At 42.7% G+C, this 25,580-nt stretch overlaps 1 protein-coding gene and 1 long non-coding RNA gene across 3 annotated transcripts in view; one reads left to right on the top strand and one right to left on the bottom strand.

The window, feature by feature from the left end:
- LOC133116962 (uncharacterized) overlaps positions 1-25,580 on the top strand; it is a 70,471-nt gene that overhangs the window by 26,343 nt on the left and 18,548 nt on the right. Inside the window, exon 2 of one of the 2 annotated variants that reach the window (XR_009705913.1) lies at positions 13,005-13,100. This is a non-coding gene — a long non-coding RNA (uncharacterized LOC133116962). Of the gene's footprint in view, positions 1-12,946; positions 13,101-25,580 lie in introns of both variants that reach the window. The other variant, XR_009705912.1, reaches the window with a different exon arrangement.
- On the bottom strand, positions 385-17,217 carry LOC133116961 (von Willebrand factor C domain-containing protein 2-like). Its single transcript, XM_061226999.1, has 4 exons — positions 17,115-17,217; positions 15,535-16,162; positions 4,921-5,050; positions 385-2,539 (listed from the first exon to the last, which is right to left on the bottom strand). Exons 2-4 carry the CDS (start codon positions 15,922-15,924, stop codon positions 2,388-2,390), a joined length of 672 nt encoding a protein of 223 aa, XP_061082983.1. The 5' UTR covers positions 15,925-16,162; positions 17,115-17,217; the 3' UTR covers positions 385-2,387.

Here is a 25,580-nt window from a genome sequence, read left to right as displayed (position 1 = left end):
TATTGATTTATAATGTAACTTTAAATCCTTTTAAAGTCCACCAATAATTCTTGGTGGACAAAATTCAATAAGATAAGTGATTCCTGAGGATCATAAAAACCCAGAGAAAGAGATTGTGCTTGTTGGGAGTGAGTCTTTCGGGTACTGTGGGGAGAGAGTGAGTCTTTTTTTTTGTGTACTGTGGGGAGAGAGTGAGTCTTTAGGGTATCGTGGGGAGGGAGTGAGTCTTTAGGGAACTGTGGGGAGAGAGTGAGTCTTTAGGGTATCGTGGGGAGGGAGTGAGTCTTTAGGGAACTGTGGGGAGAGAGTGAGTCTTTAGGGTACTGTGGAGAGAAAGTGAGTCTTTAGGGAACTGTGGGGAGAGAGTGAGTCTTTAGGGTACTGTGGGGAGGGAGTGAGTCTTTAGGGTACTGTGGGGAGGGAGTGAGTCTTTAGGCTACTGTGGGGAGGGAGTGAGTCTTTAGGGAACTGTGGGGAGGGAGTGAGTCTTTAGGGAACTGTGGGGAGAGAGTGAGTCTTTAGGGTATTGTGGGGAGAGAGTGAGTCTTTAGGGAATTGTGAGGAATCTTCTTGAATTTATTTCTCAGTGCTGATACCTCAAGCCCTTCAACATTACACTCTCCATCCATCACCAATGGGGGCGGGGCTGATCTAAAAGATTCTCCATTAAGAGTCCATTCTGGGACAAAATGCCTGTGATTAATCACATTGAATCTGTGGTTTTCTGTCCTGAATTAATAGTGTATTGTACCTGTCATTCTATAGGTGGGGTTTGGGAGCATGGCTTTACGGTATGCTTGTCTTCGTGATTTACGTAGCATTTATGTAGGACCTGACTCAGTTTAGAATTCCATGCAGAAAATGAACACAATGCAATTGTAAAATTATACACAGGCAGTGAATTGGATGTGTTTGGTAAAGTTAAGCAAATAGAGTGTATAGATTCTCTTCAGCTCTCAGGTGTTGTAAGATCAATGGCTTGCTGGCACACGGAGAGTTGATGTGTGGGCTTTTGACACGGGATTGGAATGGGTGGTACAAGCTGGGCATCTATCTAATGGCCAGTGATGAAGGGGTGGTACTTATTGAGGTCAGTGTGATGCATGGATCCTGACTCTGCACACACTGTCTCTTTTGCTTTCTCTTGCACCGGTGTCTGCTGTAAGCTTAAAACACTCATTTATCAGATAAATGCCTGATTAAGGGAAATGAAAACAGACTGAACTGTAGGATACTTTCCAGTTGCTTAGAATTCTAGCTATTTTCTTGACCAAAAAAAGAAAGAAAGTGCAGTTAAAACAGTTAGTCTGCATTAGTGTGTTGGCAAATGCCGGGTTTTTGGGGTTGTATTTCAGAGGATACACTTTGGGTATGCACAGGCCTTTTCCCATGGCCAATCCAGCTCCTCCAATCCAGGTGTGATACTCTCAGGCAGAGGCACTGTATGTGCACAGCCTTGATGTGATAACGCTCCTTATTACCCATCATGCCTTAATCCCCACAGGACAGCCCCTGTGTCCCCTTCCTGTGTAATTAGCACCAGACCCCTATTCATTCAGTTTCTTTCATCATCTTCCTTCCCACTCTTCATCTCTACCCTTCCTTCTGTTCTCCCTCCTTCCATCCCTCTTGTCCTCCCCTTTACTCCTCTGAGCTTCAGAGCAGTGGCTTTTGAGTAACATCGCTTTACCCCTCTTAGGTTTTCGGCTCAGTGGTGTTGCCTTGCATCTACAATTGTACACCATCTTCTAGTGGACACTAAGAGTTGTACCTGATGTGGTCGGGTACAGAAGTAACCTCTTAATGCGCTGCAGTTGGAGAATTAGTCTACAGTTGTGGAGATACTGTATTGTATTACCCAGAGGTGATTTAACGTAATGTCTTTGGAAATGAATCTACATTTTTCGGTACATTTTGGGCAGAAATCCCTCTGGACACACTGGATGTGAGTAAATAGATTGAGTTTACCCAGAATTCCATTAACATTGCTTTACTCACCCTCTCTTGTTGTTTTGTACATTTTCTCAGTTATTTTATTATTCTTTGTATTACTCTTCATGGCTACAGTCTAGGCAGATGGCTGTAGATGGTATTGGCCTTTCTCAAACAATGCAAGCGCCGTGTGCTGAAACCCAAATGTCCACACAATCTGTCTGTGCGAGCAGCATAAACAAGTAATAACAATAAAAGTTATAGAAGGAAATAAAAACCAATGCCGCGGTGTGAAGGTGCTGCATTTCCTGCGTCCGTTAGGCCAATCCCAGCTCGTGGCAGTCTCAGATCTCCACTGGACTGTGCTCCAGCCAGCCACGCCCACACCTGGCTTAGGCTCTGGGTAGCCGTGACGACATCACGCCGTAGCTCCGCCCTGGCTTGCCGGCGGGTTGCTACGGCGACGCGTGTCCGTTCAGGCACTCCCTGCGCAGGCATTGGGCTGGTTTCCACCAGTCCCCCATGTGGCACCGGCAGATGGTGCATCCGTCCACCTTCACCTCGATACCCGCTGGGATGATCGTTGAACCGGCAAAGCAATTTGGGCCTGGTAAATAAATAAATAATAATAAAAAAATAGAGCGAGAAGGATATTAATACAACTAAAATCTGTGCTTCCTAGTTTGAACAAACTTACGGGGCACAACCCAGTACTGAGGTCCCATCAGCCTGACCCTCATGATTGGACACTGTATTTTCTTGGTTTTTGGTTGGATGTGCAGGCATATGTTCCACTGGCTGTCGATTATTTGATTGGTGCTTCTAAAGATGCATTCATACTGCTAAATTAAATCTATGTGTAAAACCAATGGTAAGATTGCATATGGATTCCATATTTAATCACAGACACATATGATAGTAGAATGATGTGGTATAATTATTTTTCTATTTTGGGATACCTTTGGTCTATTTTATCTTGTTTATCTTGTTGCTATGTCGGAATACACATTTTTGGTGATTAAATGTTTGTACAGTATGTATCCTTCAGTTCATGCTCCCAATGTGTCATGCTAGTTGCAGTTGAGTCTGGGCAGGGGGTGGCCAAACTTCATGACAATGCTGCCACTTTTGAAAACTTTGATTTAGTTGTCTCAGTGCTCACTTTAAAAGATGAAGCCAGTATACAGTACATTCTTGAGATTGACAAATTATTGTAACTACTTCCAAATGGATGAATAAATCTTTGGACAAAGGAGTGTGATGGTTATAAATATTCAATGATCCACTCATGTTTCAAGAAAAAAAAGTGTCCACTAAGTAAATAAATAACGTAATAAAATAAATAATATAATGTAATTAAACTGGAGTCTGCTTCCTGCTGCAGAACAGTTTGTGTTGCAATACCTCAGCATTTTTTTGTCCGGACAGTGTCTGTCACTAATCACTTCTGGCTGAAGTAAGCATCTTTTACCCTCCGCTCTGCCATCAGACTCACATCACCTGTCAACCTGGCCATCTGCCCCTTTTAATGGGGTAGTGAGCATCTCTAACCAATATTTATCCCAAGAAAATCCAAAAAGCTAGAGAGAACTTTATATTTCAAAAGTGCTTGCTTTAATACAAACCCTAGGGCTCCTGTCGAGCTCGGGGGCGCGCGCAGCACACCGACAGGAAGAAAAAGCAGCTGTGCGATATTTTCTTCCATCTTCCATCTTCCCTTTCTCCTAATTTAGAATGTTCAGTAGTATTTTTAGGCCTGGCTCCTTCGTGCCCCGTTCTGCCTCGGTTTGAGAGGCTCTGTCCTCCAGCTGGAGCTCCTTCCCGTTCTGCGCTCCGCCTGCTGAGCAGCGCTGTGAATGGAGAGCGCTGGCTGCGCAGCTGGAGCAGATGGGCTGCAGGCCCCCAGCGGACGGGCGGAGGGCCCTGGTGAGGGATGAGGCCGGGACAGCCGTGCAGACCGAAGCCCTCCCTCCCTGGCCCCCTCTCCTCTGGGTGATGCTACAGCCAGACATGCACTGCCCTGTGACGCTGCCAGCCAGACCTGGCAGTGCAGCGGGCAGGATTTGCCACCAGACTACGGGGCAAGTCCCGACACAGAAAGCCAGTGTAGTGGCATAACGAGCCACCTGGCAGAGAAGCCACAGGGACACGGGGAGGAAATGGACCCTAATGAAGTCCTCTCTGAATTTCTAAACCGTCTCCATTCCGTCAGCCCATCTACACTGCAGGGGAGCACCTGCTCCAAGGCCCTGATGTCGGCTGTACTGACCGTCTCAAGAATTTATAAAACAAAGAAAATCACTCGGATATTGTTCAGCATCAAACCTTTCTGATATGTCCATGTACTTCAACGTAATGAATTTGAAGAGCTCTTATTGTAACTGAAGTATTCTTGTTTTTATTTGTCTGAAAAACAACCCCAACTTTTAAGCCGCTGACCGGTTTGTGCATTCTGCCGGCTGAACCACAGTGCCTGTTCTCATTCATAATTCATCAGCTGGGTTTCTCCTGCCCTACGTGATGCTCTTATGGAGTTTAGGGGATTGCTTTAAAATCACTGCCACTCTGATACAGGGCTTAGGGTCCATATCTTTAAGAAATCCCTTAAAGTACACTTAAATCAGGAGATCCTAAAGGTAAGGTCACACGTAAAATCAAGGTGATGCAAGATCTTCTTTGGTTCAGGAGAACTGGCGCACAAATTCTCAGCCTACTGACGATAAGCCTTTTGAAACTCCTAAGATTGATGGGATCTTAGTACTCCTCTGAACAAAATGAAAAGGTCACAGAGCAGGTTTTTTTTTAAATGCTACTTAATAATACATTTAAAAGTCCCCCCCCCAAAAAAATTCTAAGATTGGACTGATTATTTATCACTGATATACTTCTCTTTATCACTGGTATACTGGTTATTTAATACTGGTGTTAATGTTTTCCATTTGGCTTTGCTTGGCCTCCCTGGTGGTGTGGAGCAGGAAGTGACCTCACCGTTCTTGCAGATGGGGCAGCACTGCTCCGGCTCGTAGACGGGGTTGACGCACTCCGGGACGGCGCAGTCGGCCACCACGCAGTGCACCTCCTTACTGGGCTCACACCGACACCACTCGCACGCAGACGGCTGGGGAGGAGGGAGAAACGGGGGAGTATCGGGGGAGTTTCGGGCGGCTGAGAGCGACGGATGGATTTACCGTAGGTTCCGCTCAGAAACAATCTTTGAGCTTTGAATTTGCATCTCAAACCAATATACACAAACAATGCCACAAACATATGTTTGTTCTAAACCCGAAAAGAAACCTTCAGCCTGTTACAAAGGGCCCTTTTGTGATTAATTAGACACTTGGTGGGGAAACCACCGGTTATTGTGTCCGGTATGATGTACAAGTTCATCAGTATTCTCTGAGAAGCTGTAAAATGTAAAACAGCGCTTGTGGCTCGGACGGCATCCAACCTGTCATTTTGTGCGGTTCAGCTTTTGTTTTCCCTTGTAATTATTTCTCTATTTTTACTGGACCCAATCCTCCAGCTACTGCTGCTGAGGCTGCAGGCAGCAGCACATTAAACAGTCTGTCCCCCGTTTCCCCTAGGCTGTGTCCTCACTTTCCTGCACTTTTCCTCCAATGAATACTTATGCTTTATTTATGGCTTTATTCAGAGGGGAATGGAACATATATATATATATATATATATTAATAGCAGGATACTGCAGCAATGATCCATCTAAAGAGGCCATTTTGGCTCCTGGTTACATTCAGTCTTGTGTACGCAGGTGCCGAGGATTGGCAGCCATAAGTGTACGCACCCGAAAGTGTGTTCACTGTATGTCGTCTAATGTAATTGCTACTTGTGCAATGCTGTTACATGGAGTCATTTTCCATATGAACACAAAATGCCCACAACAAGTAATGTACAATAAAGAAACCATTCCCATTAAAAGGTGCCCTTGGAAAGTATGTTCTGAATAAGAAATGCCAACAAAAACCAGCACTTAAAGACAGTCAATGTAATCCTGTAACACCTTTTGTAAAACAATGTCTCTCTGCAGGCTTGGGCAGTTCTCTTCATTTATTCATAAATAGTTCAATACAGGGTTATCTTATTTTACCCAGAGCGCTTGGAGAACTGCAGCCATAATCATTATCCAAGCTGTTTCCACTGTAAACATAGCTCTCTGGGGCCCATGATGCTAAACACGCCAATTATTCCAAACAGAAAGCCTGACTCATGGGGTCTTCTGGCCCCCTGCAGTTTCCGTGTGAGTAAACAGAGCCTGACTCAAATGGGCCCCTGTAGCCTGTATGTAAGTGACCATAGTCTGTCTCAGCTGGGCCCCTGCAGCCTCGATGTAAGTGAACACAGTCTGTCTCATAAGGGCCCTGCAGCCTGTATGTAACTGAACACAGTCTCAAATGGGCCCCTGGTGGGGCGAGCCCACATAATTTGGGCAAAAATGTCTTCCTTCCTCATTACAGATGATTGAAAACATTTTTTTTTTGTTATTTTTTTTGTTATTATTATTATTTTTTTTACTTTTTTTTTTGGATACATGTACCTTGACTTTGCTTTGGGATTGAGGAATGATTGGACTGCCATTAAAATTAGTATACAACAAATATACTGTATATAAGAAGTTATACAGTATGTAAACAAACTTTGCTAATATACTGTAGTACTGTAGGTGTAGTGAGTTAGCTTGGGTAATTAGCGACACCCAACAGTGAAAAACAAGCACATTAATCACTCTTTGAAGGTACCAGTGAATAATTCAATCTCCTCACTTGGGAGGGTGAGGCGGGAGTTTTCTAAATCTAATGAAAAGATTTGGGGAATCAAATTTGAATTCTTGTTTATTGTTACTTACATTCCAATTTTTGCATCTGTTTCTAAAACTTTTGTTTGTGAGGATTCAGCTTTTTTTCCCCTGACACAAATTACATGGTCATAAGTTTGCAGGACCTTTGGGTCACACTTCAGTTGACAAGAAATGGAGGAGAAGCAACTCTTCAGCCGCTAAACCTGCAGGTGCCCTGGGGGAGAATTTGGAGTGCGACTGCAAGCCTGCCTGTGCCATATTGATCCATAGCATACATTCTGCTGCATAATAACAGAGCAGTTTTGTACTGTAGGCAACGGCTAAGGCTCAGAGAAATATCTGGATTCTGCATTTATATGCTTTTCTGTCCAGGCGGATGAAATTTGTCTTTTAATCTTATCTGACCATGCGGTGAAAATCTAAAGGGCCAGCAATCTCAAGAGAGGCATTATGTCTCTACTATATTTAGCGAAGTGCCCAGATGCAGGGAGAATGCCAATGATCTCAATGGCTCCTCAGAATTTAGTCTGCGCTGGCCGTCTGGCTGAAGAACAGTGACACTCACACTGGTGATGAGTCAAGATATACAGCGAGAGCAAGTGCAGCACCCTAACCCTAAACCACAGCACTGAAATACTAAACCACAGCACTGAAATGCTAAAACACACCACTGAAATGCTAAACCACAGCAATGAAATGCTAAACCACAGCAATGAAATGCTAAACCACAGTACTGAAATACTAAATCACTGCACTGAAATACTAAATCGCAACACTGAAATGTTAAACCACGGCACTGAAATACTAAACCACAGTACTGAAATACTAAATCACTGCACTGAAATACTAAATCGCAACACTGAAATGTTAAACCACGGCACTGAAATACTAAACCACAGTACTGAAATACTAAATCACAACACTGAAATGTTAAACCACAGCACTGAAATGCTAAACGACAGCACTGAAATGCTAAACGACAGCACTGAAATGCTAAACCACGACACTGATACTAAACCACACCACTGGAATACAAAATCACAGTACTGAAATGCTAAACCACAGTACTGAAATGTTAAACCACAGCACTGAAATGTTAAACCACAGCATTGAAATGCTAAACCACAGCAATGAAATACTCATCTACCGCACTGACGCTAAACCACGACACTGAAATACTAAACCACAGCACTGAAATACTAAACCACAGCAATGAAATATTAAACCACTGCACATGGAGACTCTAACCCACACACTGAGAAACCAAACCACAGCACTGAGCCTCCAGTAAAACACACAAAACACAAGAACCTCTGTTCTTTGTTTTACGCTGTGTTTGCTGTTTCTTTAGGGCATTATCAGCTTGAGGAGAGACTTCTGATCAATTCCACAGGGCAAATAGACTTGATATCAGGCCACATTCTGGGTGCATTTGATAACTCTGAACGGCAGGATGGCTTGGCTCTCAGCACTGAGCCTGAAACTATTAAAGCTATTATTCAGTGCACCAGAGAGGGTCTTTAAAAACAGAAATCTTGCAGTCTCACCTAAATGACACTTTTGTGTAGTGGGATCAGTCTGTGGGATTAGCACTGGTGATTTCAGATTTCACGCCATGCTTCTCAAGGTTACAAAAATGGGATGAAATCAGTCTTTTACATTATCTGATACAGTCAATATAATATGCTACCATGTATGGTAGTAGTTTTTGTAGTAGATGGTGATATATTTGTAACTATTCTTCCCTACTGTAGGTAGCACTAGCTTCTCTCTTTGACGGCATTGCCCAGGAATTGCTCTCATCACTAACTTGCTGTCCCCCCCTTGTGACTGTATTTCTCCATCGAGGGAATTGCTCTGATCTTTGTTTGCATTATGTGTCGCTCTGCATACAAGCGTCTGTTAAGTGCCAGTAAAGTGAAAGTGTACTCCTTCCCTGTGTAAATTGTTTTCCTGTAATGCTTTGCACATTGGCACTTTGATGCTGTGCTTCTGGGTGACTGGGAGAGATAGCATGCCTCTGTCGGTGGCTCTTGTCAGTCAGAGCCCACAGTGCAGTGAGCTCTCTAGTCTATTCCCGGCTGGACCTGCAGCTCTGGCAACTTACAGGCCCCCGGAGCAACCGCTCAGCCCATAAAAAATGTAACTTCATTCATTTTTAATACGTTGCACTACAACCCCGGTGTATTTGGGTGTGTTGTTGCTTGCGGTCTCCCTCGCTCATTAGACGGCAAAGTCATGCGAGTTCTCCAAGGGCGGTGAAGGGGACAAGGTAGGGGCAGAAGTAGAGGGGGGTGTGCTTCAGTGGTCTGGTGGTGTCCTCCTTGGTTTTACTGATGTTGTTCAACATCTTGGAGGAACCAGTTTAACATGATAGGTGGAGGTAATCAACCCCCCCCTGTGCAGAGTGACAGGGGGTGACCCAGATGCTAAGCTGAGTCATGATGTAAAAAATGTGCTCCTGGTTTTGTATGGTTGTGTCCTGTAAGGTGGATTTGGGGATTGGTCATGATGGTGGGTGTGTAAAATATGTGCCCCTGGTTTTGCAGGGTGTGTCCCTGACTGTAGGGTTGGGGGTTACTCATGGTGGGGCCATGTAAAAGATTTAGGGCGACATTACCTCAGGCGGTAAGAGTCGTCATCTGGCAGTCATAGGATTGTCGATTCAATCCCCCACCCTGGGTGTGTTGAAGTGTCCCTGATCAAGACATCAAGACACACTAGTGTGTGTGTGTGTGTGTGTGTGTGTGAGTGTGTGTGTGTGTGTGAATGCATGAATGAGATGCATAATTTGTAAAGCCCTTTGGGTAAAATCGCTTTTTTAAAATGCAGTCAATTCACCATGTATGTGTTCCTGCTTGTTGTGTCTCTGGGGGTAGGGTTGTGGGTTAGTCATGATGTCACAATGTAAAATATGAGACCTGGATTCCCATGCAGTGCAGTGAAAGCATCAACAACATCCAGGAGGCATCTTACTGTAGCACCACCATCAGTGAATGTAGAGAAGAGATCGGGGAATATCAAGGGTAAGAACCATGGGGGTAATTTTGGTTAATGTTACAAAAAAAAGAAAAAAGAAAAAAAAACGTTCAGCCTTTCAACCAAATTAGGTTTCCTTTGCAATAGTAGAAACTTAATTCAATTTAAGCAAAACTATTTTGGAATCCTTTTAAGAGCAAGAGCAATTCCCTCTTAAACGTAATCAGGAATTGACAGTGAAGTCACCGTGGAGTGACAAATGTACAGTGTGTGTGTGCTATGTATGAATTCATTTATACATACAGATGCAGACACAAGTTCACATTGACTATTAAAGTGATAGTTTGGTTGTGTATCAGTACAATAAGCATATTTTGGATTCACACTGTGCGTGCATGAATTTTCTGCTCTGTGAAATCTGGTGAGGAAGCCACAGTGTGGACCAGACTACTGAGAGGCTAACCCTACGGAGTCTGTCTCTGGAGAGTCGGAGTGGCTGTGAACCTGAAAGGTCATTAACTGCTTCTGCTATGACCCACACAGAGAGGGGAGAGATGGGGCTAGGCTGGGAGCTGCCATTTTCCCTCATAACACTCAAAACACTTAATGCCAGATTTGGTCAATGTGCTTTTTTCTTTTTTCTTTATTTTCCCATGCAAATCACTTTTTGTAGTTTTTGTATTGCCAATAGACTTAAAAATGGGGAATTTTAATCAGACTGTTTAACAGCAAGAAGTTTTCTAGAGAGTTCAGCTACACAACCAGTATATCTGCTGCAGGGGTGATGTTTGTGTGGACGTCATTAGCGTTGCCATGTCCATTGCTGTTCCGTTCAGCTTCAGAGAGCATCTGAGCAAGCTGTCAGGGTTTCAGGGCCTGACATACCCTCTGTGAGATGCATCTGAAGCAGTGTTTCTCAACGAACAAATAAGAGTATCGTTTATGGCAGCTATAGACGGCATTACAGCATTCCTCAAGCCAGATCCTGCGAAAAATAATTGCCAGTATGACCTAGACAGCATAAAACTTTAATGTGCCATTTTAATACAGAGGCCCACGGAACACCCCTACTCATATAATTATTAAATGAAGGGCCATTTAATTGTTTTGTACAACCCATAAAATGAATGAGAGGTCGTAACTGAATGTATTTATCACCAGAGTCGGCTAAACAAGGGAAATGATAGAGCTTTTCAATAAATCAAATCACTTTTCTGGTCCGCAGCTATTCCCAGCCAGAGTGTTATACAGTTGGTTCTGCAACACTTCACATATGATTCTGTACTGTAAAATATTCACTGCTCGAAATTACCCGACTTTACATTGCCTTATTATCTGATTTGTGTACTGGAATGAAGTGAAGATTCTATTTTTTTTTTTTAAAGGAAGAAAGAAATACTGAAACGCATTATCAGGTAAAAGAGGTACATAACTTTAAAATGTTTTATTTATACAGCATACATTTTTAATGGGTGTTCATATTGGGTCCTCTCATCTTCAAGGAACTAAGGGCTACTGTCACTGCTACTGTAGGAAGCGCAAAGATGGGTTACTGGAATTGCTGGAATGTTCTCATAAGCCTGCATAGCATGCTCTGTGTCTCTGCTGTGTAACTGCTACGTGTACTCCATCTTGGCTCCTGTTGATTGTCACTAATGAACGTGCACATCAATATCCAGGGTTTAATTAGTTTGACCTTAGGGCGTAAGGTTAAATCCAACAGAACAGTGGGCTATTTGATTAGTGGAGACTGCAAAGGAAATGATTCTTCTGATCTTGACTGAAAGCCCAGAATAATCCCATGGCTATCCACAATCACGCCAAATGTAACACAGACCCATTTGGACCAAACAAAATAATGATGTTTGACACAATATGCTTAGTTATTTTGTGAAATTTACACACACTCACACACACACACAGCACAGCCCAGGTGCCATGGCTTTAAATGGCTGATCAGTGTTTCAGTGGCATTTTCAAGCGCAAGCTGAGACGCACCTCTTCAAGCAGCACCTCTCCCCGTCCCTCCCTACCTCCCTGTGAACCTTAATTGTTGTCTTTCTGTGATTTACATTTTTGTGTATCAGTATTTTTAGTTTGGCTAGGTAAGCAGTGTTTGGCTAGTTAAGGGGTTTGGTCATACTTTTGCTTTGTTTGTTTGTTTGTTTGTTTGTTTGTCCTTATCTTTGTTGTGCAGGTAGCATTTGAAATTGTACTTCCCTCTAGGGTCTTTCAGCGCACTTATCCCTGGTTATAGGTATGCACTTTGTTGTACGTCGCTCTGGATAAGAGCGTCTGCCAAATGCCATTAATGTAATGTAATGTAATGTAATTTTGCTGCACCTTACCACCAAGGCAATATTGAATAAAATCAGAATGGCAATGCTCTTTGGAACCTAATTGATGCTGTTTTAGCCTCCAAAGTCTAGAACTCACTTATATTACAAGACATAAAGTACATAGGACATCTGGGAATTCCTCTATCGCTGTGTCACACTTCTGCCAGGCCCGAAGGGGTCTATGAAACAACTGGGCATGGCGCGAGGTTGATTATGTACCCAGAATCCCAGCTCTGACCGCGGAGATTATTGGTTCTTCGTCTGAATGAACAAGGCTCTGAACCCACAAGCCTCCTGGCCTCCCTCATATGAAACTGAGCCAATAGTCAGTCGGGGTAGTGAGAATCTTTAAGGGCGTACTGCAGGATTTCTTTCCTTACTTTGCTCCTCTCTTTACAATCAGAAATGTCTCCTCCTTCGTTCTCAACCCTGTGTAAACCCCCAATATGGCAAAGCTCATGCACCAATAGAACAATTTGATATATTTGTAAAATGTTATAAAGCTATATTGGTAGCTTTATAACATTGTGCCACAGGCTGTCAGAATCATACCTTTTTTTTTTTCAAGAAAAATACAGCAATTGCTACATTCATACCAGTCAGACAGTCGCAAGTATGCTCGACTGACATATCCAATGGAAAAAAACTCCCACTTCGCTGCCATATGCTGCAAAGTTACAGCATAGCTAGCATTAGTTTAGTGACGCTGGAACGGGACCTACACTAGCCACTGCTAGCACGTTCTCCTCTAGCCTGCCTGGGAGCATGGCAAAATTCTGCAGCATAAGCACACATATTCGCAGACGTAATTTAATTATTGATTTTATTCCATATTTACTTAATCTATTTATATTTTACTTAGTCTAGCTTTGTGTATCTTTTACAGCAATATTGTATGCCTCTCTCCCTGCATACCTCAATGGGAAGCTGTCTCACTGTATCAGCAGATCCAGGAAGCAGCCTAAAAGCCCTCCAGATGCAACGTGTGAATGTGACCACATCCAAGAATATTATCACGGCACTGCTGACTGATGGCATAGGTAAGGAAACGTTCCATCCTCTGAATCTACCTATACAAGGGTTTGCCAAAAGGACCCGCTCCTCCTGAATATAGTTATTAACTGTTACCATCACCCAGCATCCACTGCAGGCTGCAGTACAGTAGCTGCTGAACAGACAGTACATGAGCGCATGTCTATATCATGATGTCATATCATGGGATTAGTTATGTGGCCATCAATTGGCCACTAATCATTTTTTCCCATGCATATAAAATGCCTCCTGCCTCCTCTCCTTTTTTGTCAGCTGTTTCAGGCAATACCTCCACCTCTCCATCTCCACCTCCATTATGTATTTTATTCTGGGATTTTTTCCCTTGTTTATCTCATTTCCCCGTTACATTACTGTAATGTATGGGATCTTGCATAGGTTGATAACATCTCATTGATATTTATCATTAATCTCCCATCTCAGCTGCTATCACTAGACCTTTTAGTTTTGACTGCCACTGTCATTCAAGTCAAACCTACAATTCCTACAACTGTGTGAAATGAATTTGGTGATCAATTGAATATCCTGGAGATGAGAGCTGGGAGCTGAGATGAATGGATGGATAGGATGGATGGATAGATTTATAAATGATTGTCCTCCAAATAGGGAATTCTTCCCACAGCTCATAGGGGTTACCTATACCCATTCATAAAATATCAACAAATGCATACACTAAAACGATTTTGTTTTCAATAAATGCCCTACTGGCAAATACAGGGTCAAATATTAGTTTCATTTTCTGCGTTGCTGTTTATAAAAAATGGTTTAAAAGGTAGCCCTGAATCATGCCTTTTTGCGTTGAAAGTAGAAGTACCCATACCTAGATTCAAAGTAATGAAGTTTGAAGACATTCCCCAACACGTCATGGACTTCTGTTCAATAGGTTCCTAATTGGTGAAAGTGTGGGCTCATGGTGGACCACTAAAAAGCCTTATAATCCATGACATTTGGTTGCTGAATTACGGTCTACTGTTACTTCATTAACATCAGATTACAGTATTGCATGTGGAAATTGTGGAGCATAGAAATCTGTGCGTGATCTGGTGTGCATAGCATGTCCAAACACCCTCAGACTTCTTCAGCACATATCTCACCTGGGTTTAAATTAATCACATGCATGCTTATGATGCACAACACTCTGGACAGCAACTTCAAATTACATGTTGTATTGTCATTAAAAGTATAAAAACAGAAAGAAAAGTATTAGTTTTAGCTGTCTTTTAGAAGCTCATGTCCAATATGTACCCAAACCAGAAGGAAATGACCGGAAACTTTGGTTCAACGATGTTGATGACTCTGTTATTGTCTAATAACATGATGGAGCACCACCACGACAAGAATGAAAACATTCCAAGAAACTGGGCGCATGCAGCAATCGTTCATGTCACACCAACAATTATCCATACGCTGCGAACCGTTTGAGCAGCTGATTTGCTGTGATAGGCCTAAATTTAAACCAGCATCTCGTAGCGTGCCCGTTGAAATGGAATGAATCATGTAATTACTATGCACAGAGAGTTTCCATTAATCAGATATATTTATCCTGCCTGTTTCCAGAAAGACTGCCCAGCTGCTGTTCTTGAATTATGAGGGAAGGTTACTTTAGTAATGGGGAAATAAGGCAACATTGTGTCCAATCATTTGGCCCCATTTGCATGTTATATTGTGCAATGCGTGAGTGTTTGCAACGCATTATTCAGGGCACTCCTTGCCTGAAAGAAAGATTTACTGAGCCCCATATATACAGCCTAAAGTATGATGATTGCTAAAAACAAAGGAACCATGAAATAAGAAAACGGTGGAAACAAGACGCTTATTTGATGAAATCAAGCATAAGAATTTCCTGCCTTCTCCCTCTATTTTTCATATTGCCGAAATGAAATGCCATAGGTGTCATATTCTCCATGTCGTACAGGTATGAAGAGACCCATGCCCTGTCTGCCTGTAACTAGTCAGATGGCATACAGTACCTGCTATGCGAGCGTACAGCCAGTACACTTTTCAATTTCATGACACATTTCACTGATATAATGTCTTCTGCACTCAACATCATGACCCTTGGGGAAGATGTCAGACATTCTGACATTTAATCTACAATCCATGGTCCCCTGCGTTAAGAACAGCAGCATAGGCCTGGTCTCACAAACTCGTCTTTTGTTCACTCCAAAGTGCGTTAACAGGTACATTACTCGGGTAAAAGCAATCCGGGGGTGGCCTGTAGGATAGTGCTTACGGTACATGACTGGGACACGCAAGGTCGGGCCCTTGGGACACGCAAAACTGTTGGGCCCTTGAGCAAGGCCCTTAACCCTGCATTGCTCCAGGGGACGATTGTCTCCAGCTTAGTCTAATCAACTGTACCTCACTCTGGCTAAGAGCGTCTGCCCAATGCCATTAATGTAATGTAATGTAATCTGGCCCTACCTTAAACTCCTCCAGCACTTTGTAGGTCTTTCCCCGGTATTCGCACAGGTTCTTTATCTCCTTGCACTCGGGGCAGCAGCCGTTATGTTCCACTTTGGTGCAGCGGGGGTGTATTTTGGGGCAGTCGGGCTGGTCGCACACTGGGCCGTCATCGGTGCACATGCAGGGGCAGTTGGAGTGCCCGGGGAAGAAGCGCTCCCCGAGTGCGTACACGAAGCCGCTGTCGTCCACGCACCCCTTCCCGCGGTAGTCGTCGAAGAGGACGTCGTTGCCGGCCCCCGGCTCGGCCTCGTCCGCGGGGTAATCCTCAGGGCCGAGGGAGGCCGGAGACACGGCTAGGTTCAGGGCCAGGAGGAGTACTACGCAGGTCACTGGAACGAAAGGGTCCATCCTGCCCTGCTACACTCCTGTGCATTCAGGGACAGGGGCTCGAGTGTTTCATGTACTCTGGGGAGTGGTGTCAGTCGTCTTTGCACATTTAGAGAGAAGGAATTAGTTGTCTTTACACATTTGGAGAGATGATTTCCGCAGTATTTGGAGAGATTACCTCAGTTGTCTTTGCACGCAATTTCCCCCAGACTGGGACGTGTACTGAAAGCATCCACATTTGAAACGTCACATCACTTCACTGTAATTCATACCAAACAAATGGGATGCTGTTGATTAAATGCATAAATATATTCGCTAGTAGCATGAAATTATCACAAAAGAAAGCAGGTATTAGACTGTAGTGAATATAAACAGCATATGTCTCTGAATTTCACCGGGATTTGGTTATGCACACAACAGCAACAAACAAGCTAAATCCCTAAACAACAGTATATTCACACTCAGTGTATTTAGGGACTGTGAAGCGGGCTAATTGCTCTACCAACAGATGGTACTGCAAGGTAAAATGCATGTTGTTGATTTATTATTCTTTATTATTCTTTTTATTCTATTTCTTTCATTCTTAGTACTAGTAGCAGTGGTGGTAGCAGTAGTAGTAGTATTTCTCAAATTAAATAATACAATAAAAGTGTTGTCATTTCTGCTACTAATTCGAATTTAACTAATATTGACATTATACATTTTTACATGTATAATGTCAATATTATTGATGATAATATTTAGGGGCTTGAGATATAGCATATGGCCAAATTGAGGTGTAGCCTACATAGTTATTCAAGCCATCCAGTCAACAGGTGCATGACTGCCAAAAGGTTAAGTCTCTGTGTTCATTTTTCTTTTCAGCCTGCAGGCTTGAGCAAATGACATCTATTTCGTTAATATGCCAATTGGCCTTTCTCCGAAATGATTGCACGTCAAAGACCAAATGCTGAGAATTTGATTCTAGCTTCTTAAATACAGGAGGGAGCACTGCTCACTGCGTGATATGGAAAATCTTAAGTCTTGTGAAACAGCAATATGAACACACATGATTACATAACATAATCGTATTTGATTGGAAACGTTTTAAAAATGACACTGACAACAAATATACGTAGTGTCCTGAAAAAGTTTGCAATTGCTTTTAAGTGAAATTGCAAACTCTTGCATGACACTATAAAACCAATGGGATAGCATGTGTTTTTACTTACCGCGTAGTAACAACATTAGCTTACTCATTGTTGTAGTTCAAATAAACCTTGTATGTCTGGTGTATAACCGATCCTCAGTTCCAGTCTAACCATTTGGCAAAAGGTTATCAGACTTCAGAACAATAAAAATGAATCATTTGATGAAGAAATGAAGTGACGTTAATAGAATAATGGATGTGCACACCGATAACGTCTAGTAAGCAATATGAGAAAGACAGTTTCCATAACCTGTAACTTGGTAAGAACCATGACTATTCCAGCGCTTCACCCCCACGAATCAGAGAATCGAGCCGGCATAAGCACTGCATGCAATTTGTACTCCTGGTTATCAGTTCGCTCAATGATCCGTTGTAACCATTCTTCCAACCAACTTCCAGATCTTGAAGATGTGTTCAGAAAGAAAACATCCAACTATTAATTTCTAAAAAGCGAAAACATTGTTGATGATACAAGTCCTAGTTTTAGAAGAAGTGGTCAGACGGGAAAATCAGCATCCCTTTGAAGCACAATCCAGCAAAGTTACCAGGTCTCGGTAGACCGCACTGTTAGCCCGCAGACTAATCCGTTTACGGACAGAGGAGAGCACAGCGCCTCAGTGTCCTACAGCGCCGCTGCCAAGTAAACTGCTGTACTGGGTGAAAAAGCCCCGAATCAATCCGACTAGAGCAAGTCGACCAGATAACAGAAGCTTAGTTCATTTGAACAGACCTCCTCTGTGATGTGTGAGCGTCGTTCTGATATGTTTTAGCACCACGGATAGAGACCGCTTCAGCACCCCAGACAGAGCCAGAAGATTTGTTTTATTTTTTCCTCTCTGTTGAGCCGGACCGCTCGTGATTGGCGCAGCGTGTGGCTCGCTTGAATCTTTTGGAGTTAACGCACCCTTTCATCACGCGGATCCACGTCCTTGCTGCAAGGAGGTAGTCTGAATCAATGTGCTGAAGCGACATCAACGCATTACTCTAGATTGTCTTGTGCAAAAATAATGCATAATATACAACATTTCCAGAGAAAGCAGTGCAACAGAAAACCTTTATAATGCATTAATAAGTGTCTCCTAATCAATATAGTTTTTGCATACATTTGGTAGAAAGTATTTCTCATGCTGATTTAATTCCTTAAACAGTTATGTTTGCGTGCAACATACCATATTCTGTTGTATTACCTTGTTCTCTCTCTCTCTCTCTCTCTCTCTCTCTCTCTCTCTCTCTCTCTCTCTCTCTCTCTCTCTCTCTCTCTCTCTCTCACTGAAAACTGCTCTACTAAAGTCTGCCTATAGGGGACACCCCTTCACACGTTAATAGTCAAAGAAGTGAAGAACACCAAAGTGAGTGAAATAGATCTTTCTTTGAAGTGGACTAAAGCATGTAATCGTATCATAAAAGGTCTCCATCTAAAACATAAAACTGGATGCAAGTCCGGCAGTACAAAACTCAGCGCAACACAAAACAACCTTGCCTTCTTATATTTGGTCACAATACAAGGCATTGTAAAGTCCAATTTCTGCGAAGCACTGCATTCCATATTTAGCAGTAGGAACATTATGTGATGCGGTTTCTTTGTTTACTCGTCCACTGATTACTAATTGCTATAAATGTACAATATAATTTTGTAATTTATCACCCCACCAACGCAAACATTTTTGCATCTGTATATTGTCTGACTGTTTTACTTATTCAGTCACAAAGGTGCTAATATATATATTTTAAAAATAATAATAATAATGTTAACAACGACAGTATCTCTTAAAGCCCCAGGCCAGAAAGAAATTGAGGTGGGGGTTATTCACAGCATGTCTTAATCATGGCCCTGTGCTACTGTATATCACAGTGGGCTTGGAGACCTACTATCGGATGAAGTCAGATTCAGGAACATTGCCCGGTTATAGTGTACACGTGTTTTGAACATTAACAAGGCAACTTTTCCCACTAAGCAGGATTAGCAAGTTAGTTGCATAACTGCAGTGAGTAAAATCTGGAACAGCTCTTTTTACTTGTCCATGGTCCAGATTTTAGATTGTCCCAGGCTTAACTCATTGCAGTTATTCAAATAACTCTGTGATCCTGCTTTGTGGGGCCAGGCCCAGGTTGGCTTGTTTTTGCATTACGGTTCAGGCGTTCATGCTCTACCTTTTGCACTTTGAGCCCCTGTCAGGGTTAATGCCCAACACGCGTCTGTGAACAACAAGCCTACGTGTACAGTCAGCCAGCCTTACGAATCTGCTTGCTATCATGACTGAGGTGACAAGACAGATCGCTCATCAGGCGTTGGGAGCGTGCTGTTCTGGTGTTGTGGCTGAATCCATTTATTTATAGCAGCTATTTGGGCTAACGTCCTGTCAGAACATCTCATTAGGAGAAGGGAAAGGGGGTCTAAATGCAAAATGCCTCACTCCCTTGTTTATATTTTGATGATACCTCAAATTTCTGAATTGTAGGGCAAAGACACTTTGGCCTTTGTTAGGCCAAAATTGAATAGGTTGGTAAGGCCAAAATCTATGTTGACATCAGGGCATCAAGGCCATAGAGCACACTGTAAAAGCTATTATCTAATTCATCCAATCAAATGTCTCAAGAGAAAGGTGCATGCAAATGTAATACTTTAAAAATGAAGTAAAACAGGCACCGATAAGTTATCTGGGTGTATGTGGATGGCTGTATATACACTCGGTGAGCAATTTATTAGGTAGCCCTGTACACCTACTTGCTCATGCGATTATCTAATCAGCCAATTGTGTGGCAGCAGTGCAATGCTTAAAATCATGCAGATATGGGTCAGGAGCTTGAGTTAATGTTCACATCGACCATCAGAATGGGGAAAAATATGATCTAAGTTTGATCCACTTTGACCGTGGAATGATTGTTGGTGCCAGACAGGGTGGTCTGAGTATCTCAGAAACTGCTGATCTCCTGGGATTTTCATGCAGAACAATCTCTAGAGTTTGCAGAGAGTGGTGTGAAAAACAAAAAACATCCAGTGAGCAGCAGTTATGCGAGCAGAAACACCTTGTTAATGAGAGTGGTCAGAGGAGAATGGCCAGACTGGTTGAAGGTGACAGTAACACAAATAACCACACATGACAGCAGTGGTATGCAGAAGAGCATCTCTGAACACACAACGCATCATAACTCTAAGTGGCTACAGCAGCGGAATACCAATAAGTCTAAAAAATAAGTACCTAATAAAGTGCTCACTGAGTGTGTATATATATGTATATATATATATATATATATATATATATATATATATATTATCAATACTGTACACTTTGTTTCTATTTCATCTTTGCTGTGACATTATTTTCCTCAGATAATTTATTTAAACCTAAATTAAAAGTTCCATTATGGCCAGCAGCGTCAAAAATGCTTTGTAGCATGTTTAATAAATAAGGGTCATATTGTATTGTGAATAGTTGAGTCTCTTCAGGTAGGTGTGAATAATGCAAGTATCCATGAGCTCTAAGCTTAACAAAGTAAATCACAGACAAAGGACATCAGGTCACTTGGCCAATTACTCTCCAGCCACACTTCCTGGCAGCAAGCAAGCTTCTCTCCTCATGCAAAATTGCCATGATATTAAATGCCTTTTTTTCCCCCCTCTTTTAGAAGTAAGCACTGAAATGTATTCATTTACTGAAATGTACAGTGCACATTAATCAACATTTCAGTTTCCACATCAATGTGCCTTAGAATTAGCTAATGAGCTAGATTTCATGTATAGCAGTGAATAATCGGAGCTAAAACAATTCTCACAGGATAGCCACCTTATGGCTTACCTTGTCTGTCTAGCAATGGCTTCCCCAGTTCTAGCATGTCCAGTTCATTCATATCATTTATCAATCAAAACAAAAATCTTTGCTGAAAATATGTATGGTTTCCCCATGAGCTTACGCCAGGGGTGTCCAATCTCATCCAGAAAGGGCCGGTGTGTCTGCAGGCTGTTGTTTTACCACAGGACTAAGACCGCTGATTCTACTCATCAAGGTCTTGATTAAAGAACAGGATTAGTTCATTAGTATAATCAGGTGTGTTACTGCTGGGTTAAAACAAAAACTGTGAGCAGAAATGGGAGTCTGCTTTCCATGTATGACATTCTGTAAACTTGGCAGGTCAGTAAGATTTACCAGAATGTTCCGCCATGGCTCTGGCATGAACGGAAGCCGGAACATTCGCGGGTAAAGCACGCTTATAATCTTATGTAAGACCGCTTTGTTCTGGCACAATTCATTTCATAAATACTGGCCCCTCAACAATTCTTGCACAAATATGACACTTTGCACATAGAAAATATTGGAGCTGCCTTATGGAAAATTTCAGTGAAATACATGTTTAATTGAATCCAAGCCGAGTGATTGGCATAGCCTTTCTAGAACATTCCGCTCTTTGGCGCTGAAAATCTCCTTGGTTGCTGAGTGCTTGGAGACATTACTGACAACAAGAGGGTCAGTTACAGTGGCAGCCATACATGCCGAGGCCATAACAATACCTCCGCCATGTTTCACAAAGGTGGGGTGTATTTGATCATGAGCAGTTCCTCTCTTTCTCCACACTTTCCTCTTGCCATTGCTTCGGTCCAGGTTAAAACTAATTTTAACTGTCTATAAGACTTTGTTCCAGAGCTCTTTAGTTTTTTATATATGTTAATAATCATTATCACGCATGATGATAATGAACTGAGAATGTTATTTTTGCACGATGCTATAAAAAGGTGTTTTTCACAGTATGGTATTCTTATTTTTTATTAATTCAATTATGGTCCTGTGTATGAGACTGAAATGGTATCTTCATAGGCGGCAATTAATTAACCATCTAAGTCTACATTACTGAAATGGATTATTACTTTTGTTTTTGCATATACTAGATCACATACAGTATGCTGTATATTGATGGCATTTATAGCTATTAGCTCTGATTAATTATCCTTCCTTGGGATGCAATTTTGTGTTTTAATTTTTATTTGTATGTTGATTAAATCTGTTGCCACAAGGCTTGCCAGTCCATTAAAGATATTTGTGCACTTCCACTGGGGGGAGTCCTTTAAGAATCTGAAAGTTGTTTAACCCATGTTGTGTGTGGTCCAATTTGTTAACAAAGCAAGGACATTTGAGAAATGAATCCATTTACCCTCAATTTTCTGATGGAACAAGTCTACAAAACTGCAGCATTTGGGCAGTGACATTGCCAAAGATCCCAATTTCCTGCTGGAAGTTATTCCATTATCCCTTGGGGAAAATCTGCAAAAACTGTACAAGTGAAGAACTGTATGAAGTTGAATGAATGAGAAAATCTTTTTGACGTTATGATTCATGTGGTTTGTGGATTTTGCAGTTGGATATATTCACTTTAACATTGATCTTCAACTAATTGTCTGATGCTATGCTGTTTTAGAATGAGTATTGGAGGTAGCTGAATTACCCATTTGTTGCAGTTAAGCTAATGTAATAGAAAGGGACATACATTTATTACACAAACTTCAATACTCAGTCTTCCCCTTAGTGAACTTGTGAGCGCTGAAAGTTTTGTGTGTTAAATCTGAATGGTAGTTTGCATTGGCTCCAACTTTTTCACGTGTCTGTTTGCTCTTTAGTGGGGATGAATAAGAGTTCTCAGAGTGAAGAATTTAGTTTACATTTCCAGTGAAGCTAATGCAGTCAGTAATATAGTAGACTCGACAGAGCCAGTTTATAAGCCATTTTAATGTTTCGAGCTGTCACCAGGCGAGCTATGCGCGGGCCGTCCTGGAAATGCACTAAAAATGGATCACAAGGGAGGTTCTCTCTGTTCATTTTATCCATGGCAGAAGAAAGAACCCAGTTAAAGAAAGGAAACTAATTTGCATCCCAAGAAAATAAATACAGGGACACTGTCGAATCTTCTGTGCTATGTGTCTGATTTGTACAGTTCTGCATTTACATTTACATTTACATTGGGAGCCTTGCAGGCAGAGATGGAGGCAAAGCTATGTTCCCAGGCAGCCAGCATCAGAGCAAACAGTCGGTCGCTGCGTTTGATGTTAAAGGGCCCCTGCTCTGTGATTTTCACATCCTGTGTTTTCCATCTAAAATGGTGGCAATTACGCCAACACACTGGGGTGCAGGAGAGCAGGCCCTGCTTTGGCCTCCTCTCCCATGGCAACGGACCCATTGGCTATCGCCGTGGTTTAAACCGAGCCTGTCACGTGCCCGGCAACACCTTTTGGAGGGACGTCATGATGCGATGATTCTGGTTCTCAGAGAGAAAGAGAGACTGCTGTTTACATTAAACCCTCACGGGATCTGAGCAAAAATAATGAACTCAATAACACAGACGATATAAACCAAAACCCACACCCACACCGTGACAGCTTTTCAGCTGTGTTTCAGTCTCTCGCTCTGTGTGCCGATTCCGGTCTCAGAAGCCTACTGTGGAAAGAAGCACACTTTTAAGCCCTGGGCTGATTAGGTACTGAAACGCAGGTGTGTGTGTGTGTGTGCATACTTAAGCAGTAGTCGTAGCCCCAGATTTCCCCAATCCTCCTGGATCGGACCCTGCCACGGACCCTTAGTCTCTTGGGGGTGAGGGGGTTGAGTCATTTCCATAAAAGGTTGAGAAACTATGTCATTCATGTCATTCCATAAAATGGGGAGGCTGCAGTCATGAATAACAGTGAATAACAGGGGCGGCCTGAAGTCTAGTGGTTAAGGTATATGACTGAGACCCGGATGGTTGGTGGTTCAATCCCCGGTCTAACCATAATAAGATCTACACCTCTGTTGGACCACTGAGCAAGGCACTTAACCCCCACATTGCTCCGAAGGATTGTCCCCTGCTTAGTCAAATCAATTGTATGTCACTTTGGATAAAAAATGTCCAGGTCTTCTGCTGTTGCTCATGCATGTCTCGTGCTGTTGCTCGTGCATGTCTTGTGCTGTTGCTCATGCATGTCTTGTGTTGTTGCTGCATGCATGTCTCGTGCTGTTGCTCATACATGTCTCGTGCTGTTGCTGCATGCATGTCTCGTGCTGTTGCTGCATGCATATCTCATGCTGTTGCTGCATGCATGTCTCGTGCTGTTGCTGCATGCATGTCTCATGCTGTTGCTCATGCACGTCTCGTGCTGTTGCTCATGCATGTCTCGTGCTGTTGCTCATGCATGTCTCGTGCTGTTGCTGCATGCATGTCTCGTGCTGTTGCTGCATGCATGTCTCATGCTGTTGCTCATGCATGTCTCGTGCTGTTGCTCATGCATGTCTCGTGCTGTTGCTCATGCATGTCTCGTGCTGTTGCTGCATGCATGTCTCGTGCTGTTGCTGCATGCATGTCTCGTGCTGTTGCTGCATGCATGTCTCGTGCTGTTGCTCGTGCATGTCTTGTGCTGTTGCTCATGCATGTCTCGTGCTGTTGCTGCATGCATGTCTCGTGCTGTTGCTCGTGCATGTCTTGTGCTGTTGCTGCATGCATGTCTCGTGCTCTTGCATGCCTTTACTGTACTCTGGCAAGCTTCCTTCCCACTGTTATGTGCATCTCCCCCATTGTTACACATCATGGCAGAGGATGTGGGACCCTGTCACAAACACACTGCAATGCAGCATGCTTCTCCGTGATCAAATTAGTCAGTCACACAGATGCGCCCCCCCCCCCCCGTGTTGCATCGCTTAGACCTGCCTGTCTGCCCTACATTTAATGGGTCTTAGGATGAAACTCTTCAGATAAACACGAAAGTTTGTTCATGGCTCGTGTCAATCCACTGAGATTGATGGGAGATAGTATATGGGCAGGTTTCTATGGTTACCTGCAGGATCCTACTAATCATGAAGGCCTATTGTTTGATCTCATTCCCAGATTTTTAATGGCACAAATTACTGTAGCTCAGTGTTGCGTTTTGTAATTTGTGCATTGGAATGTGAATGCAATCCTCTCGTGCCAACCGTGTTGAGCCTCCTTCTGCAATGGTGTAAATTTAATCTTCCTGTCTGGCGTACCGTTTTAATCTTTCTTGTTGCCACGATGTGAATTTAACCTTGTTGTGATTCTAAGCAGATTGGTCGCAGCTATTTCTTTGCAGACAGACGTCTGCGGCGGTCAGTGAGATGGAATAAAATCAGAGAAGAGGAAATGAATTAAAAGCTTTGTGCAGCTGGGGCGCCTGGTTACCATGGCGCTGCAGACGCACCGATCCGCCTCTCCCGTGTGAGGTGAGGTTAATGATTCGAGTCCCCTGTTCCCTCACCTTTATCGTTGATGCTTGGCTTTAATGTGGACATTAAACGTTGATGCATATGTTGACAGCATATAGTCATTTGTGCTTACTGTAATACTGTTTCGGTACAAGGGGACCAAAGCTGCAGTTGGTATATTTTTGCATTTCCATGCATTATTACATATATTTCTCAACGCAAATTTAAATATATAGCACATTTCAGCTTCAAATAACAATCTCGTACTAAACAAATATGGCTGTGCTCTGCCTTCATATCACCGATATGAA

The sequence above is a fragment of the Conger conger genome, chromosome 17 (assembly GCF_963514075.1).
Source record: "Conger conger chromosome 17, fConCon1.1, whole genome shotgun sequence".
In the NCBI taxonomy this organism is placed as follows: domain Eukaryota; kingdom Metazoa; phylum Chordata; class Actinopteri; order Anguilliformes; family Congridae; genus Conger; species Conger conger.
Note: the sequence above shows the minus strand (reverse complement) of the source record. Positions and strands in the feature narration are given on the sequence as shown.

Excerpts from the sequence above, each read along its gene's own strand:
- LOC133116961 (XM_061226999.1), bottom strand. The coding sequence starts at position 15,924 with ATGGACCCTTTCGTTCCAGTGACCTGCGTAGTACTCCTCCTGGCCCTG. Across the intron at positions 5,051-15,534 it reads AAGTGCTGGAGGAGTTTAAG|CCGTCTGCGTGCGAGTGGTG; the intron begins GTAGGGCCAGAT and ends CCTCCTCCCCAG. Across the intron at positions 2,540-4,920 it reads CTGCCCCATCTGCAAGAACG|GCCCAAATTGCTTTGCCGGT; the intron begins GTGAGGTCACTT and ends TTTATTTACCAG.